General features: G+C 33.2%; 1 protein-coding gene across 1 annotated transcript in view; it reads right to left on the bottom strand.

The window, feature by feature from the left end:
- The window catches only part of LRP1B (LDL receptor related protein 1B), a 1887165-nt gene that overhangs the window by 67414 nt on the left and 1800758 nt on the right, over window positions 1-18993 (bottom strand). Inside the window, 2 exon segments of the mRNA XM_021076285.1 lie at window positions 11862-12026; window positions 18481-18606. Of these exon segments, the coding sequence (XP_020931944.1) occupies window positions 11862-12026; window positions 18481-18606 (291 nt within the window).

The following is an 18993-nucleotide window of genomic DNA, read 5'->3' as shown; positions in this document are numbered from 1 at the left end:
AGTGTTTGTGTTATATGTTCTACTCTTTCCATGTCCATTTTGTTTTTTCAACTATATTTATTCTACTCATGTGGTAATGCAGATTGTGTTGGCCATTAGAACATAAAATAGAGATAATTATAGTTTCCAGTGTTCAATCATCACGTACCAACCACTGCTATATCTACATAAAGCACAATCTTAGGGTTATTATAAATTAATATTTTAATAAGTTTAAAGTGAGCATGCCATTTGTAATAAGATTTATGAGCATTTAGTTATTTTACTTGATTTAAATACACATATTGCATTTACAATATAAGCACTTACTGAATCCTACTTTATTTCATTTTCTATTTTTATTAAGGGTAAAGAACTTTCACTTGCAGTCTACTAAGACACTTTAAGAAATATAATGTTAACAGCACACAATAGCAAATCTGACAGACCATCTTCAAATATTTTACTTTATTGGTTCACATCACAATAAAAGGTGAACAATTCTTTTAAGGTTTTTGAACATAACATAGTTAACTGCTATATCAAGAATGAGTCTCTGTAACTGCCTGGACTGTCAAGGACTGAGTAGAAAATGGAGTTTAGAACTAGCTCTATAGTAGAGGTGAAGGAAAACAAAACAAAATGTATGGCTACCATTTTGTGATGGAGAAAGAATAAAGTTTAGAGGTTGTTCAAACATAAAGAGGTAACATGAAAACAAAAATTCAGCTGTAGATCTCAGTTAACTAGGACTTAGAAAATGTCACTCAGTTGATTAGTAGCAGAAAACATCCAAAAATCTCCTCTGTCACTATTGTAGACATGCAGCATAATTAGAATTAGAAAAATGCATGAGAGTAAGGCTTAAGATGTGAAGGATGAAAGTGATAAGAGCTTTTTTTCTGTTGCCATACATTCTACATTCTACATCGAAGGATGATTCTCTTTATAGATGTTTTGAAAAGCATTCTTAAGTGAATAAAATGTCTTCAAATGAAAATCACCTGCATTTCCAAGAAAATGAATAAATTGAAGTTCCACAATTTTTTTTTTTTTTTTTTTTTTTACTTTGAAAGGGCTCCACATACTTACAAATGCTAGAGGCTATAGCTTCTCGATGAAGAAAGTTATATACATTTTTATTTTCAGTACAATTTCTTTAAAACTTATTTATTAATGTTTTGACTTTGGTGGCAGATAAATGCCTATTAATAGTTGAGAAACAAAGTAAATTAAAAGCGGAGTAACCTCATTTTTTTTTTATTGCCAGAAAATGACTTTAAACTTTTAGCCAAATATTTTTCTTATAAAGGTAGTGAATTTTCTAGTTTTTGCTTATATACAGACAAAATATCTTCATTGGAACAAGAGTGGGTAAAAGCAAAAGACACAAACAAGAGAATAAATAGTAGTAGAAGAAGGTGAGGATAGATAATTGTTAAAAGATAGTCACTAAGGGAAATGAAAGCCTGAATAAAAGAAGTAATTCCTCTACATCGAGCACAAAATAGAACATATAAGAAGAACACAAACAGAACATATAAATAGAATACAAAGTGACATGAGCTAAATGTGAAACAAACAGTATAGAAAGTATAGGAGAGATTAAAATATGTCAGAACAATCAGAAAAAGTGCCATACAAAGGTAGGACTTAAGATAGTGTAGATTTATGTTTTTCTACCTTACTTTCTGATCAGTTTCTTTTCTTGCTTTTAATGGAAGTGAAAAAAAGTAAAATGGAAGTTTGAAAGAAATACACTCAACCTGCTAAGGCACTTGAGAATTCCTCTATCATATTGACTCAGAGCAATTGCACCGTGCTTTCATCTTATCCATAGCTGTTTTGAAACTAGGGCAGAGTGACTGGGTTGTCCCCCAGCAAGGATATGCCTCGCATCATTTAGATTCTAGATGAATTATTTTCAAAAAGCTTCTTTTTATCTTCCTTTGAAGAGAAGATATATTTTTGACAAGTAGAAATATTCATATTCAGGAGAATACTATCTGACTTGAAACTGGTGATAGAGCATATCTGTTGTTTGCTAGTGGGAAATGAACCATCTGTTGCAGAATTTTATAATGGGCTCCATCTAATATTTCCAAGAATCTCTCTGGGTGCACCCTAATAAGTTGCACTGGATTCATTTTACAAAGATTTTTTAGGTAGCTGAATTTGATTTCAACATTTGAAAAGGAAATAACACTGTTACAGTGAAGAAGGCATAGATTTATAGCAGTGATCCTTCCAGGGAGCTGGTGAGTTGACAGCCTGTAAAGGTAGCTCAAATCAGAAAAAGCAACAATTGGCCTGAGGAAGAAGGGAGAGGAAGAGTTTGCTGGCTCTAATCAGTCTAGTTTCTATAGCATTCTTAGCTCAGGCTTTAATAGTGTAGGTTGTCAGACTGCCTGGATTCAGAGACTATCTGTGCCAATTACTGGTGTGGGACCCTGGGCAAATATCACCTCCCTGTTTATTTCCTTATGTGTAAAGATGGGGATAATAATAGTACCTGCTTCATGGGGTTGCTGCTAGAATCACATGGAATCAATGAGAAACATTTCTAACTGTACCAGGCATACAGAAAGCACTTGGTTACATTTTAGCTCTGAACACTGTTGTTATTCCTACTGAGTGAGATTCATCACTTATAGGTATGACTTACTCTATGACTGTTTACAAAGGCACTATAACATTCTAGAAAAGGCATTCTGAAAAGTTTCTTAAATTACACACTTTATCTCCATTATTTATTTAAGGTACAATTACATTTGAATTTGTATGGCAGTGATGGGACAGAACAGGAATTCCCCATCAACTTTATCACAAACTCCAACATTTTTAAACTTTAAAGGATAGGCCCTTCTTTTTTCTTTATCTTTCTCATCTTCTTTAAACATGATTAATCCTACTCATTAAAAAGAAAGAACACATACACAAATATCACCAAAACAAGCCTAATATTTGTTATATCTATCCACCTGTATAACTTCAAATTTTGGTATATTCTCAAGCTTTTTTGAAAGAAACCTACACTCATTGCTTCAAACTTTACTAGTATATGACAGAGTAAAATCCTCAACCATAAAGTCACATTCCAATGCTTCACTGGGTTTATAGTTTTTATTTTTTAATGTACACAATAATGAGTCTTAATCTGTTACTTCTCTTTGTTCTCTCTGAAGAGAGGCCAGATCTCTCAATAAGTAAGTATTGCTCAAACACATCAATTCTGATTCCCTGTTGCTAAGAAAGGATTAGAAATGGAGAAGTTGGTGTTATCTTTACCATATATTTATGTATTCTTACATAGTTTACCTCTAATCTCTTAATCCCTAAATCCACTGATTTTTTTCTCAACCATCCTCCTCCAATTTTCTCCATGATTTTATGTTTAGCACTATCTCTCCACTTGGCTTCTAAGACACTATCATTGTTGACTTCCCTATCTTTTTTTTTTTTTTTTTTGTCTTTTTGCCTTTTCTAGGGCTGTTCCCAGGGCATATAGAGGTTCGCAGGCTAGGGGTCTAATTGGAGCTGTAGCCGCTGGTCTACACCAGAGCCTGCCAACGTGGCATCTGAGCCACGTCTGCGACCTGCACCACAGCTCTTGGCAATGCAGATCCTTGACCCACTGAGCGAGGCCAGGGATTGAACCCGCAACCTCATGGTTCCTAGTCAGATTTGTTAACCACTGAGCCCTGACAGGAACTCCGATTTCCCTATCTTTTTATCCAACTGCTCTTTTATTATTGCCTTCATGTTCCCTTTCTATTAAAAATTTTTTTTCTGTCCAAACTTCTTTCTGGTGATATGACACAATTGCATGGCTTCAATAATTATCTCTCTATCTGAAAGCCTCTGTCTCAGTTTTTCCGACTCTGAGCTCATTCTCTTTCCTAAATTTCAAACCTTCATTTTCACTTCCTGTTTTATGTCCCTGTGTGGATAGCTCTGGCTCTTCAATAGGTTTATCTCCTCCATGGCTCCCTAAGAGAGGTAATTCTTCATATAAACACTGCCTTCAGTGGCATGCATGATTTCACTAGACAGAAGGCTCTTCTCATGCTAAGTCCACACTATATTTAGTTCCACACTATATGTTAACAAAATGCCTTGCTAGATGTATGCATATCATAAATGTAGTTACAATACTTCTGTTTATAGATAGTGGAAGCTATTTCTTCTGAAGTGTTGCAGTAAGTTTTCATACAATATAAATTAATAATAAACTCTTGAAATTTAGCTAGAAAACCAGTAATAGCTGATATCAAATGTCGTGAATACATAACTACAATCACTAACCATCTATAATCAATGATAAATCGTATTAAGTAATAACCATTAGCACAACTAAAGATTATAATGTTCATAAGAAAAAGTAGAACACCTTGGAATCTCACAGAGTTCTCTAAAGTTCATTGTTCATTGAATTTATATGATGTGGTTAAAATTTACTTCTGGATAAACGACTTCATACGTTACCTTTCGTTATATAGCAATTGCTCTGATATAAGCAGACAATACTAATAATTTTCAGTGAAAATTGACAATGTTTTAAGAGTACTGACTTTGACATAATATAGGATCTCAGATTAGTTTTCTTTATTTAATCACACTAGCTCGCATCTAAAAAAAAAGCCAGAGTGTTTCCAATAAAATAAAATAATATATGTAAGGATTTTATCAGAATCCTTGGCATGTGAGTTCATTTATATAGAATAATAGAAAAATTCAAGCACAGTAGTCATTATAATAAAGATGGGCAATAATTATATTTAAAAATTTTTTAAATGTCATAATTATTGAATGTGTATTCAATATAGAGTCACTATCTACTTCTAATAAATTTAGAGTAAAATTTGCTGGGTAGCTTTTAGTGAAGGAATGCATCAATCAATATACTTTCTCAAAAGCATATATTTTCATTTGAATATTACTAAGGCATATGTTGGCATTTTTCAATAACTTGATTTAATACTGTGTGTTTTCAAAATCTAGATTTATTTAATAAAGAATTTTTAAGCTGATTATAAAAATGCTACTCATCAGCATGATTTAATCAATATTGTATGACTTAGGTAGTCAAAATAACCTCTCTGATCAATACTGGACAAATAAATTATAACCCTTTTTTTCTATATAAACACAACACTTGAAAATATGTGATTTATTGCCATGAAGGAATTCTAGCAAAAGTAATTACATGTGAATTTCTTATGAGACCCTGACTATGCTTATTATTTCTGAGAGGAAAATATCTGCTGGTGAACATCACTGGTTCTCTTTTTAAGCAGTTTATTTTAATTCATACTCATTTGTCTAAGTAATCCATGCTGCTTACCCTATTTTTTTGGTCCTGTGCTTGTAAATTTTTGTCTCTGGTTATCTCGTTTTATATCTAACTAGTATTCGTTGTATACAGTCATTGTTTGGTTCAGTCTGATACACACTTTGAGTCTACATAATAAAAGCATTTAACTGACATTTAAACATATTTACACACACTTACATTTAATGTTCTTCTCTGAAAATACACTCAATTTTACATACGCTTTACTCACAACCTCTTTACCATTTGGACAAAGGGTACCTTCTTGTTCCTTTGTACAGAATAAAATAATACACTGAGCAATAAATCACCATAGCATCATTCAGTTACTTACTAGACTGCAATCAGAAAGCCCATATCCTGACCTCTCACCCCGAAGACTACTCTCCTTTGCAAAATCTGTCTTCACTTCTGACTGAAATTCAAGTAATAAAAGTTTTGAATGGTTTAAAAAATTGCTAGTCTTTTTGATAAAGAGATTTGACATTCTACTTTCCCATTTAATATAACATTTTCCTGGACTGAAAGTGAGTGTCCATTTATTCATAATTTTAGCAAGTTGACTATAGCTGTCGAGTTGTCTTAAGCATCACAGAGATTACAGAGAGAACTATTCAGCAAAGCTTGAAAAAAAAAAGAAAGAACTGTGGGCTTTATTGAGCTCCCTCCCAGGTACTACTTAATACATTCTGACACATTTCAAATTATAGGTCACAATCTATTTATACTTCTGGAAAGTTCATTTTTAGCCAGCATTGTAGAAATGAGACTGAAACATTTTTGTCTTTTTTGTCTTTTCTGGGAATACAAGTAAAGCAACTCAACCCTTCTGACATTAGCCTAGAGAGCTCTAAGACTAAATAGTTTACTCTTGCTCTCACCATATGGTCAAAAGAACCAGTAACTATGATTCATGAAGCCAGCATCATGACTAGAGAGAATCTTACTTTCATTCTCTAATAGGTTTATTACGAAGATTCAAGGACCAAGGATAGTGCCTGGCACTTAGAAAGCAATCCAATATATATTATTATAATCTAGACAATGAAAGCAGTGTTATTTTAATTCCTAATAATTATTATTATTGTTATTTTAATTTCTAATTCTAATACTAAAGCATGGTGGAACATGTAGAAATACAGAAGTATAAAGAGGGATTTACTTCCTCATATAGATAGTTTTTCCATATTGGGCTCATATTATATAAGCAGGTTTTTTTCTTCTGCCTTTTAACTTTAAAGTACAATGTGAATATTTTTCTGTATTATTAGTGTACAATTACAGTTTTGATTATTGTATAACATACATCTTTTAAATATGCTATATTTTACACATTAACTACTTGCATTCAGGTTTTTATCACCAATTTTATATTACAAACGATACTATGTTGAATATTTTCATTTCTAAATATTTTGCTTCTTTTATTATGTAATCTTTGGAATATGTTTCTAAAAGTGACATTTTTAGTCAAAGGACTTTGAAGCTTTTAAAATATCTTGCTGGGTATTTCAGAATTGCTTGCTGCAGAATGTTTTCTTCTGCTAGTGATTTAAGAATGCTGGTTTGATCTGTTTGACTAGGCTCCTCCACCTTCTTTTCCCCGATTTTGTGTATTTTGTGTGCACACAGGTATGCATGTTCTGTCACTTTTTCATTATTTTTCTTGTTTTTTTCTAGTTGATTTGTGATAGCTACATATTCCTATGTCACTCATTTATTAAATTGTATGCACTATTTTATGTTTTCCATTTTATATTTTCATCTTATTCTCTTGGATTCTTTTTGTTTGTTTTTTGTTTGTTTTTGTCTTTTTAGGGCTGCACTCACGGCATATGGAGGTTCCCAGGCTAGAGATCTAATTGCAGCTGTTGCTGCTGGTCTCTGCCACAGCCACAGCCACACCAGATCCGAGCTGCATCTGAGATCTACACCATAGCTCATGGCAATGCGGGATTCTTAACCCACTGAGCAAGGCCAGGGATTGAACCACAACCTCATGGTTCCTAGTCAGATTTGTTTCTGCTGCGCCAAGACGGGAACTCCTCTTAGATTCTTAAAAAGCAAATAGGAACAAATATCCAACTTTGAGCACTTTCTAAATAAAATCAATTCCTATGTTAAGGAAGCTAGGACATCAAACTTAATTCAAGTTAAAAATAGCCCTCATTTATATAAAAAAATGAAAGAAAAACAAAGGACAGTTTCATTGTATATTCACCCTTTATTAATATGTTAATTAGGTAATTCTGTACTTTAGATCCTAAGTATAAATGTGACTTCAGAGACATCATTATAGATGCTTTATTATCAGTTTCATGATGTTTCAATGGTGTCCAAAAGTTTCTAGCTTAACTTGCCTTTGAGAAAACATTTTTAGCGCAGTCATATTTCATTATGACTGATGGTGGTCATATATGCTACCATCATATTTGGGGCAGTGGCCTGGACAGAAAGATCTTGAATTAACAAGATGGAAAATTATCTCCATCTACTTGCCTATTATTATCAGGGCCCTTCCTATTGCATTGAGAAGATTTTGAGTTTTTTCTCTCTTCAATGGAGCCCTCTTTCCTCCAGCTTCATTTCTGGGAATAAAACCTTTCACTACCAAAGTACACAGATGTTGTGATAGAGAGCATCACAGAGAGCTTCTATCGTCTTCTTGTTAAATTCATTTAAATAATTCAATACAAACGTATTGCCCACTATAAAAAATTGTGCCATCACCTCTTCACCTAGCCAGTTTTATATCTGTTCAAACTTTCCAAATTAGAATTGCCATCTTTCTGCACAATTCCAAACTTTATGAGTGGGAGTATTTGAGTATATTGTTCCAAATTTACAAAATTTCTGCTCAGTTCTTCTAAATAAATTATGCAGAAAATCCTGATCATTTTGATAAAATATTAGAAGACTAAATAACACACCTATACAAGTAAGAGAAATAAGACACAATGTGAACATTATCTTAGAGAATAAATATTCATAAAAGTGAAGATTAATTGTACATATAGTTAATTACATAAATATCCTAATATATAGCTGTGATGAAAATAATTCCATAAATTATTCTCTATTTTCTATAATAAAATGACTGAATAATTCAAGCTTTATTCTCATTTGCATTGCTTTGCCGAGGGAAACCGTATCTTAAATTATCCTCCTATGAGCAGATCACAGAAAGGAACTACATGGACCCTTGTTGATATAATCAATGTCAAACTAATCATTTTGTAGTATCTTCCCATATGGATACAGCTCATATATTTTTAGTTTTCTTTATTACAAAAAAACCTTAAGGAATGAGGAAAAACCCATTCCTAAGTCGAAAATTTTAATTATGCCTCTCAGATGTGTGCCTTTAATTAACTGGTGGCATTTCCTTTGTTCAATTATTATAGTTCCATACAACTGTCATAAATTTATAAATTTTAATTAAGGCTGCCCTAAACTCTGGTTATATGGTGTCCACATAGGAATTTGCCAAAGGCTTAACTGTAAGTAAACCAACAATGAATAAATCCATGAATTGCCCACTGGGATTTGTTTAACAAATTAACATTTGTGTGGAGATAATGAGGTTCTACAGCCTATAATCCCAAACAATGTTTTACAAAACCACGTTTTTAAAAGTGAAAAATGTGTTATAAATGACTTAATTAGATATTATATTATTATTTATTTTTAGATGTTATCAGACAATAAACTACATGGCCTTATTTTAAGTTGAATTCATATGAGTACTCATTTGTATTGCTAATTTGAAATATAATTTTTGAATATATTATCTATGTAAATCAAGGTTGAATAATACTCTGGGTGTATAGATAAATTTGATATATTATAGATTTTAAGAGTGCAGCAAGGTCTGGACAAATGATTTGAATGAAACATTAAAAGATGTGCTGTATTCATACACAGTTCAGGATCCATTAACAATGCAGCAAACACAGTGTTTCAGAGAGATCTGTCCCTGTGGATCCATTGCAGGTTGAATAAGTAGCCATAGTTTGGAGTGCCGAACTGTGTAGTTGGCTTAAATATGTCCAAAGATAAATATAAGAAAATCATCTGGTCATAATCCCCAATTTTGTATTATTTTAATGAGAAAATTAAGTTAACAATTAAATAATAAAAACTCCAAACAATTCATTTGCATAAGAAAAGCTTCTTCCCTAAAGCTAACTGGTATGCATGTTAATGAAAATATAATTACAAGTCACACCCTTTTACCACACATTCAATGGATTCTCATTTGCATATTCAGTGAAGGTCTCAATACTACAATTTTTCCTACAGCAATAGAGTACTCTACTTTATGGACTAACTCTGCCTCAGGCAGAATGAAAATATATAGTAAGACAGCTAATGCCTTTTATTGTTTAATCAATCAGCTGAGTATTTTTTCAGAATTCTATTGAGTAGTTATAATTACTTTACTTATCAATTATTCATAAGTCAAAAATATTGATAGATATAAAAATATTAAACTCAAAGAAATAGTAATGTTTTTACTATTAGAAAAACCAGAAAACAGCTTGCTTCTCCTGAACACCATTGAAGATGCTTCTTCCTATGGCTTTTTCAGTTGGCATTATGCTAAATACTCTGGAGATTAGTGGAAGCAATAGAAGCAGTGAGAAAACCTAGTAAGACAGAAATTAACCATATAGGGGATGTGAAGATCACATGGATTGATTTTTCCAAATGACTAACTAAATTTGCAGTTACTATAGTAGAATTAAATGTACATAGATTATACTCTAATAGTTGCATAATGTTCTTTGCACTGAATATTGGAATTTGCAAATTATATTTTTATTATGCATTAGGGTTAATTTTTTTCTAGTGGGAACATATTTTAAATTTAATGGAAGTCAGTAGGAAAATATGTTTTAATGTTCACTTATGTGCTGTTGAACACTTTTTGCAAACATAGCTATAGCATCAATTAATAAGAATCTCAAGTGTATCCTAATATATAGTAACCTGATATTCTCAAGGTAATATGATTTGAATATACTATACTGCAATGTCAACAGAGTAGTTATGATTTTAGACAGAAATTATGATGCTATAAGATGTATCGATATAGTATCTATATATTTAAAAGAAACCTAATTTTTAATAACATATGCATTATAGCATTAGGCAAACTTCAATTTTAAAAAAAACAAACAACAGAGGAGTGGATCAAGAAGATGTGGTACATATACACAATGGAATATTACTCAGCCATTAAAAAGAATGAAATACCAGCATTTTTTGCAACATGGATGGACCTAGAAACTAAGTGAAGTCAGCCATACAATGAGACACCAACATCAAATGTTTTCACTGACATGTGCAATCTGAAAAAAGGACAGACTTAACTTCTTTGCAGAACAGATGCTGACTTACAGACATTGAAAAACTTATGGTCTCCGGAGGAGACAGTTTGGGGGGTGGGGGGGTGTGCTTGGACTATAGAATGAAAATCCTGTGAAATCAGATTATGATCATTATACAACTACAGATGTGATAAATTCATTTGAGTAATAAAAAAAAAAAAAGAAGAGGCAAAGTTAAACTATAGGAGATAAACTATCTGTAGTGCTTAACACAACTGGGGAGCATCTAGGAGCCAAGTGTCCTGGAGCATACTGTGACTTCCCTTCTAACATTAAGGACAAATTATTGCATCTTGTACTGTCTGTCACTAAAACAGAAGCACAAAGACCAGTAGACCTCTGAGGATCCTGTAAGTAGCATTTTCCACACTTGGGAATCCTATTCTGACCCATTCAAAAGTGTCAGGGAATGCTGCCAGGTTTAGTGTGACCTATAGCAGAAAAGACTGCTAAACTGGTCCTGGATATAATCCTGCTATTCAGGTGATATAACCCAACAGACCTAATGGTGTCAGAGATCAGTGTAATAGGAGAATATGCCATGTGAACATTACGGGAAGTCCCAATAGGTGCATCACAATATATAGCAAAATATATTCTTAGTATGTCTGCAGAATTAATTCACAGTAATGGGATTAGTACCATGTTGGGATTAGTACCATATGCTCTACCATTTTTTATATTTACTATGTAATATTTAATAGTACAAGAAGTTATAAAGTGTAACAAAATGAAAGCCTAACTAAACTGCTGCCTAAAAATAATAAATAAATAAAAAAATAAAAAAATAAAAATAAAAAAAATAAAAAAACCAAACAGATTTTGGAGTCAAATATATAAAGCTTGTAAAACTGGTTTTACCTCATCTTTTTGCCAGAGTCAGACTATCTATAAGCATTGAGCCCTGTTCATGGTACACACTTAACACTATATAATTAATGATCATTATTATTGTTAATTTTTGTGAGTTGAACTATGACATACTCAATTTCGAACAAATGCCATTAATTATGTTGAATTAGTTATTAGATGTAATTTTTGTTAATATATCTACTATCAAGATACCAGGAATTATAGTCATAAAATTATTCTTTGTATTTTTCACATATAAAGAAAATGCACATGATTTGAATATACAATGCCACTCAATTACTTACCCAGAGCTGATGGTACACAAGTTCCTCCATTCTGACAGTAGTGGCTACAATGGTTGACTTCACATCTCTCTCCTGAATAACTGGGCCAGCAGTGACACCTCAAATCACCCTTCTCATTTAAAATGCATCTTCCTCCATTCTCACAAGTCAATTTGCATGAATCATCTGGTTTTAAAAAGAAACGTACTAATTAGTATGCCATTCAGTGGATGGTAGAATAAGAGAAATTCAAATAAACAAAAATTAAATACTAATAAAATTCAAAAATAAATGCCCCCAACATAAAAATAGAAGAAACAAAATACCATCAGAAAATAGAGAACCAGGTTTCAACCACTGCTGAATGGTAAACACAAATAGTGAATTAACTTTTATTGTTCTTTAGGCTTAAAGCAATATTAACAATTTCTTGTATTTGTTAAAACATTTAACCACACAACCAACTGAAACATTCTAAAAATAAGATATTTCCTGGAGTTCCCATTGTGGCTCAGCAGGTTAAGAATCTGACCAGTATCCATGAGGATGCGAGTTTAACCCCTGGTCTTCCTCAGTGGGTTAAAGGATCCAGCATTGCTGTGATTTGTGTTGTAGGTCGCAGATGCAACTAGGATTTGGTGTTGCTGTAGCTATGGCATAGGCTGGCTGGCAGCTGCAGCTCTGATTAGACCCCCAGCCTGGGGACTTCCATATGCTGCAAGTATGCTCTCCTCCCCCCAAAAAAGATATTTTCCAACCAAAAGGCATTATTTTTTATGATATAGGCAAACACTGACTATTTTTTGGAGTGTTTGATGTTAAACTAAATTGAAATTTATTATATATACAGTATATATACTATATAGAAATACATATATACATAAAATTTATAGTATAGGGAAAAATTCAAATGAAAAGATACTTTTGATGTACATTATTAACTATATATAAACATAAAACTAAAAACCATTTATTTGATACAATATGGTGACAAAACAGTGTCAGAACATTTATTTCCATATGTTAAAATGATTAGGCACAGTCTGTCTACTTAATCCCTTTTGGCTGAGAAAAAGAAAGGATGACCATTCCTTGAGGTTGAAAAATTATTACAAAAATACGATTAGTCTGATTTACGATAAAGATTGGTCTCAAATCATTTTCCAGGTTATTTTTCTGTGTGTGTTGACATAGCCTTGCTCTATTAGAAATACTGCTCTGTGTAGAGTAGGGCACAATGTCCAATGGAACAAAGATGACTGACAATATTTTAAGAAGCATTTATTCAAAAAATGCCTTTTACTAAAGTCTTGCTTATTTTATATGAACTAGATAAAATCAAAACAGCCTATATTCTTCACTCAAGATGCATTGGCCCAGACATAGCAGAAACTTGAATATATCACTGCAATAATCACAAGAACATCTTAAGGAGTCTCAGTGACTTCAAATGACACAAGATTCAAGTATCATACCCACTGTCATAAATAGAGACTTATAAGCCATGTCAGACAATTCCAAGATTGGCCTCACTGCAAAGCAGTTTCTAATACTTTGCCATGTACGGAGGGTTCAGGTTGGCAGAACTAAAGTCTGCATTTGTAATATGAATAACTCTCTCATGAGGCATTATATATATATATATATATATATATATATATAATATATATAGTATAAATAAAATGACATTTGGTAGAGTGAGACCTGTTTTTAAGTTCTAGGCATATAAGTTAACCTAATAGCCTCAGTTATTTTTTAAGGACAAACATACATTTTAACTCATAGATTTGTTGTGAATATTAAATTAGGTAAGAAACTTGAGAGTAAAAGCTTAAATTATAAAACATTGTACATTTTTAAGTGCACAATGTATGTATAAATACATACCATACACATACACACAAATGAGAATTTGAGTTTCAGCCCGTATCTACCAAACTAGGCTGGTAGAAGAATCAAGAGCTGTGATCAGGTCTACAAGGTGTATTGCTAAATTTCAACAGGAAGTTGAGGTAGTTTTTTGGTAAATTACCAAGGGACATTCATATTCAGCATTGTTTAGGGAGTGCCCACAAGGTGCACTGAGAATACAGCTCAAATAGAATGGTATCTAGGAATCCAGAAGGTGAACACTGAAGGAACTGAATGAAAGTTATGATGCCTGGACCTGGATTACAGAGTGAAAATGAAGAAACTGAAAGAGAGAAGTGAAGAATTCCTGCTGTGGCGCAGTAGGTTAAAAATCTGACTGCAGCAACTTGGTGGCTATGGAGGCTGAGTTTGATCCCCAGCCCAGCACAGTGGGCTTAGAATACAGCATTGCCACAGCTGTGGCATAGGTCACAGCTGTGGCTTGTATTCAATCCCCGGCCCAGGAACTTCCATATGCTGTGGGTGGGGACAGAGGGTAGGGGGTGGGAGATGAGAGAGAGAGAAAGAGAAGTGAAATTGACTTGAAGACATAAGCAGAGTGTCATAGATCTTTGGATTTTGGACTTTGCCTCAAAAGCAATGTTAAGTCATTGACAAGTCGAAAAAATCTGAGAATGACTGTATAGGTAGGGGTTAAACTGAAAGCAGGAGGACTGTTAGGACTGTTTAAATGATTCAGGCTGGATAAGAAGATGGCCTAAAATAGAGCAATGTGTGACAGATAGATGTAGACAGATTCTAAAGTCAACTAAAAGGTAAAAATCACATTGGAAGATAATTCTTCAGTTTCTAACATAAGGGCAATAGGACCTGAAGGGGTGTTTTATCTCTGAACATATTAAATTGGAAATAGCCTACATAAATACAAGTGAGAACCTCTAGCAAAGAGCTGAATACAGAGGTCAATTCTCAAGAAAGATCTCGAGTGGAAATATGCTTGCTTAACTTAAAATTTACCAAAAAAAATTCCAACTCATTCAGCATGAAATATCTTAACCAGAGTTATGAATGTGAACATGAAGATAAATATTTAATGTATTATGATCACAGTTTGGCTTATTATGAGAGGACTCATTTTTCACTTGGAGATGTTCTACATAAAACACATAGATAATCAAAATCTATACATGTTAGGACATGTGCATTTCTATAATGTGCGTTAGGCACCAGAAATTTAAAAATGTAATGCTGCCCAATGAAATGGAATGGAATTACATTCTTTAAAAACCTAACTGTAGGAGTTCCCGTCGTGGCTCATTGGTTAACAAATCTGACTAGCAACCATGGGGTTGAGGGTTTGATCCCTGGCCTTGCTCAGTGGGTTAAGGATCTGGCGTTGCCGTGAGCTGTGGTGTAGGTTGCAGACACGGCTCGGATCCCGCATTGCTGTGACTCTGGAGTAGGCCTGTGGCTACAGCTCCAATTAGACCCCTAGCCTGGGCACCTCCATATGCCGTGGTTATGGCCCTAGAAAAAGGTAAAAAAAACAAAAAACAAAAAAAACCCCACCTAACTGTAATAGTTCTATAATGAAAAAGGAGGCTGCTTTTGTCAATAACTAAATCACTCCCAGAAGCCAAGCTCCAGCAATTATAATCAACTACAGGGACAAGCAGGTGAATACTTCTCCAAGAATCAGTAACATTTGAATTTCAAATTTCTTACATGAAGATTAAAAATATTCAGTGTGCTCATCATTTAACAATAGCAGCTAGAGAAAGACAAGTAATTATAAAGAGCTGAAAAAGTTTGGCTATATCAAATGTTAATGTCAGGAAAAAGTTAATTGGCATTTATCTACATCAATCAATAATTCTAAAATGCACTTAATTCGTAACAGAAGTGGTCCAAGCTGTCCATTACCAAGGCTCATATACATGGAGGCCAATGTGAATATTTTTCGACACTCTGATTATTTAAAATATAAGATTTTCTTGTAAATTACAAAATGGATATTGGGGAGGTTTCTGTAGTCATGGCTTTCAAGCAAGGCTGAAATAGTAAAACTAAAATTTAAAACAAAGTTTTAGATCTTGGGTAAGTGAATATTTAGATAAGTTGTTTCTCATTTAAAACAATTAAATTTAGTGAATTAATATAGCAAAAAATGTTTCATTTTCTTACCTATTCATGACAGGTTTATCTCTGAGTGCTATGCATCTACTTTTTGCCAGGCATTGTGCTAGGTACTTTCTATATGTAATTTCTAGTATTTCCAATAACTCTGGACACAGATACTCTGGATGACTTAGAGGCAGTAGAGAGTATTATGTGATGATTAAGAGTGTGGAATGTCTGGGTTCACCTTAGAATCACACCATTATTAAAGAATATTAGATGATCAACTGAGCCTTTCCATGCTTCAATTTTTCATCTACAAAAATAGGTGCAATGAAATATAATATCATTGGAGTTTTATGAGGATTAAAGAAAATAATATACATACAATATACTTAAGATATTCCTTACTTATAAGCCTTAAAAATACCTATTATTATTACTGGTAGTAGCAGTATCTATTGTTAATCCAAGTTAATCTCTGAGACTGAGAGAGTAGGGGGGCAAATAAATTAGTTAAGTGATAGATTGTGGCTTAATCCAAAGCTCTACCTCAGCCCTACCCCAGGCCAAGTTCTTTCTGTGTATTTTTTGATTTCTGATTATTGAATAAATTATTTGCACTAAACAAGGAGGAAAAAAGGGAGGCTATGTAGAAGAGTCAGTCATGTTTATTTATAAAAGAAAAACAATAAAAGCTGTCTGCAACTTGGCCATAAAAAAACCCCACGTATAACATTTGAGCCAATGTAAAAGTCACACTGGTAGCATAAGTAGTGTATTTGTGTGCAGAATCTTAACCTCCCTCCCAGGGGTCTCCCTCGCTCAAACAGCAGTGCAAGCAGACATGTCACACAGGAGGCATCTGTGAGAGCACTGGTTATGGGTACGTGTGGAACTGGTGAAAATGTGGCATATCTTCTACAAGGAAGGAGTATTTGGCATTTTAAAGTATCTGTTTCTGAGATGCCAAGTAGAATATGAGGCCATCCACGTATGGTTCATGAACAGTGAGTGAAAAATGTACCTGATAATGTTTGAAACTGTTCATTTAATTCTCATATTCTACCATCACAACCGAGATCAGACCAGCTCTGCTTGGGAGAGTTGGTAAAGAGCAAGGGTTCATCCTGGTACCAGTGACAATAACCCTTTTCAGTGACTGGCACTAAAGCATCCATCCAAAATGCCAATCATGACTCACATCTCTGTTAAGAGTATTTCAACCATGCCACCACCACAGTACTTTGTATATGCTACACATTAACTTGAATATATGATTCATTATTTTCTTTACACTCCATGCTGTCATTTTTCAGACAATTTCTTCTACGTGTCCTCTTCCTTCATTCCTGCTTAATCTAAATCTAATACATCTTTGCTGATCTTGTTTTAAAGTCATATTATATAAGAAGTTCTAATCAATTCTCTAATTGGATAATCATCTAATTCCTCATGATAATTTAAGGTCTATCTCTTCTGTGGCTTATATCACTATTCACATAAATACCTATTTATTGATGTTTGCATCATTTATCATTTCATCTTTTCACCCTCTTCAGCTTTAGGGCTTAAAGACATGTATAAATGAAAGAGCTATGACAGTCTTAAACACTGAGTGCTTTAGAAAAAGCAAAAGTCTTCAGATCGCATGTAACTCCCCAGCAGAGAACAATGAGGCAGTATATGGGAACTGAGATGCTGACCAAAGTCAAAGACACTGTGTTCACTTAAGGTATTTTCACAGGAGATTCCAAATGTGTATATCATTGGCAAAATATTTGCTGTGACCCTCAAGAGATTTTTGGATTACTGCATTTTTGTCTGTGACATAAAATTAATGTGTTGATTTTTTTCTCTTAGTAGCATTTTTTTTTCCATTTTATGTCTAATATCTTGAATATGAGGAAACTTATTAAAAGTCTGCATGGGTGTTCAAGGGCATCTCTTCTTTGCCATCACACTGTTTTTGTTTTTGATTTTTAAATTTTTTTTCTTTTATTATGTACCATCATGTTCCAAGTTTTTAAATATCTATTCCGACCTCTAGCTTGTAAAATGTACTACACTCCCTGACTGAAGCAGTATTTTCAGTTTTGTTTCTAAATTAATCGTGTTTCTAAATTAATGTTATGCCTTGCTAATAAGCCCTCAAAATATTTATTATTAGTAGTAGCGTTTATTGTTAATCAAATTTTACACAAAGGAAACTAAGACATTTTCTAAATTAATCATTGGTTTCTAAATTAGTGTTGGCACACAAAAGTTGTTTAATACAAAGGTGATAAATGAATAAATAAATTTGGGAGTTGGGTTTAAACAAATAGCAGAATGGTACCCTTAGAAATATCATTACCTTTATTGATACAAGAAGTATATAAAAAAGTCTCTTAATTCTGTGTGTGACTTCAAAGTTCTTAATCTACTCTTCAATGCATAAGTGCTCAGTGCATCTTTTTGAATGAATGTAAAATGAATTGATAGGAAGTCATCCTCAGAGAAAACAATATTTTACACAGGCATTCAAGAACCAGCAATATCAAGGAAACTATATTAATGATTGAGTAGGTAATTCAGCTCAGTTTCGATAGTTGTGAACATTTATTGTACACATTAATTCATTATTTACAGAATACTGAAGTTTACATACCTGATAGGCTGTCATCATTGCAGGTACCATTAATTAAATATTTCCCTTCTGGGCACACACAGGTAGCCCCAGAAGGATTCAGCAAACAGAGGAATTCACATGCTAAATCCAAGCATGGGTTGGGTACTGATCAAAGGAAACAAAAGAAAGAAACGCATATATATAAATTGAATAGGTTTCAAAAATACAAAATTAAATAAGAAGAAATAATGAATTAGCAATGTTGAAAAGAAGTCACATCAAATTTTTATTGGAAATATCTTATTCAATATTACCATTATTCTTTACAGACGAAATTACTACCCAATACCCAATACCGATCATTAATAGAAAATTTATATTTCCCACAAGGGAGAAGAAATTATTCAAACACATACTTTCTCACACTTCTTTTGGCAAAACAGTTGGTCTGAGATACTGAAGTGCGGTTTGGGGCTGTTGTAAAAGTAAAGCCAAATGAAACCTTTGGGATCTAATCCTCATTTTAAATAGTTTAGAGACTGGTTTAACAGA

This window comes from Sus scrofa, chromosome 15 (assembly GCF_000003025.6).
Source record: "Sus scrofa isolate TJ Tabasco breed Duroc chromosome 15, Sscrofa11.1, whole genome shotgun sequence".
NCBI lineage: Eukaryota > Metazoa > Chordata > Mammalia > Artiodactyla > Suidae > Sus > Sus scrofa.
Note: the sequence above shows the minus strand (reverse complement) of the source record. Positions and strands in the feature narration are given on the sequence as shown.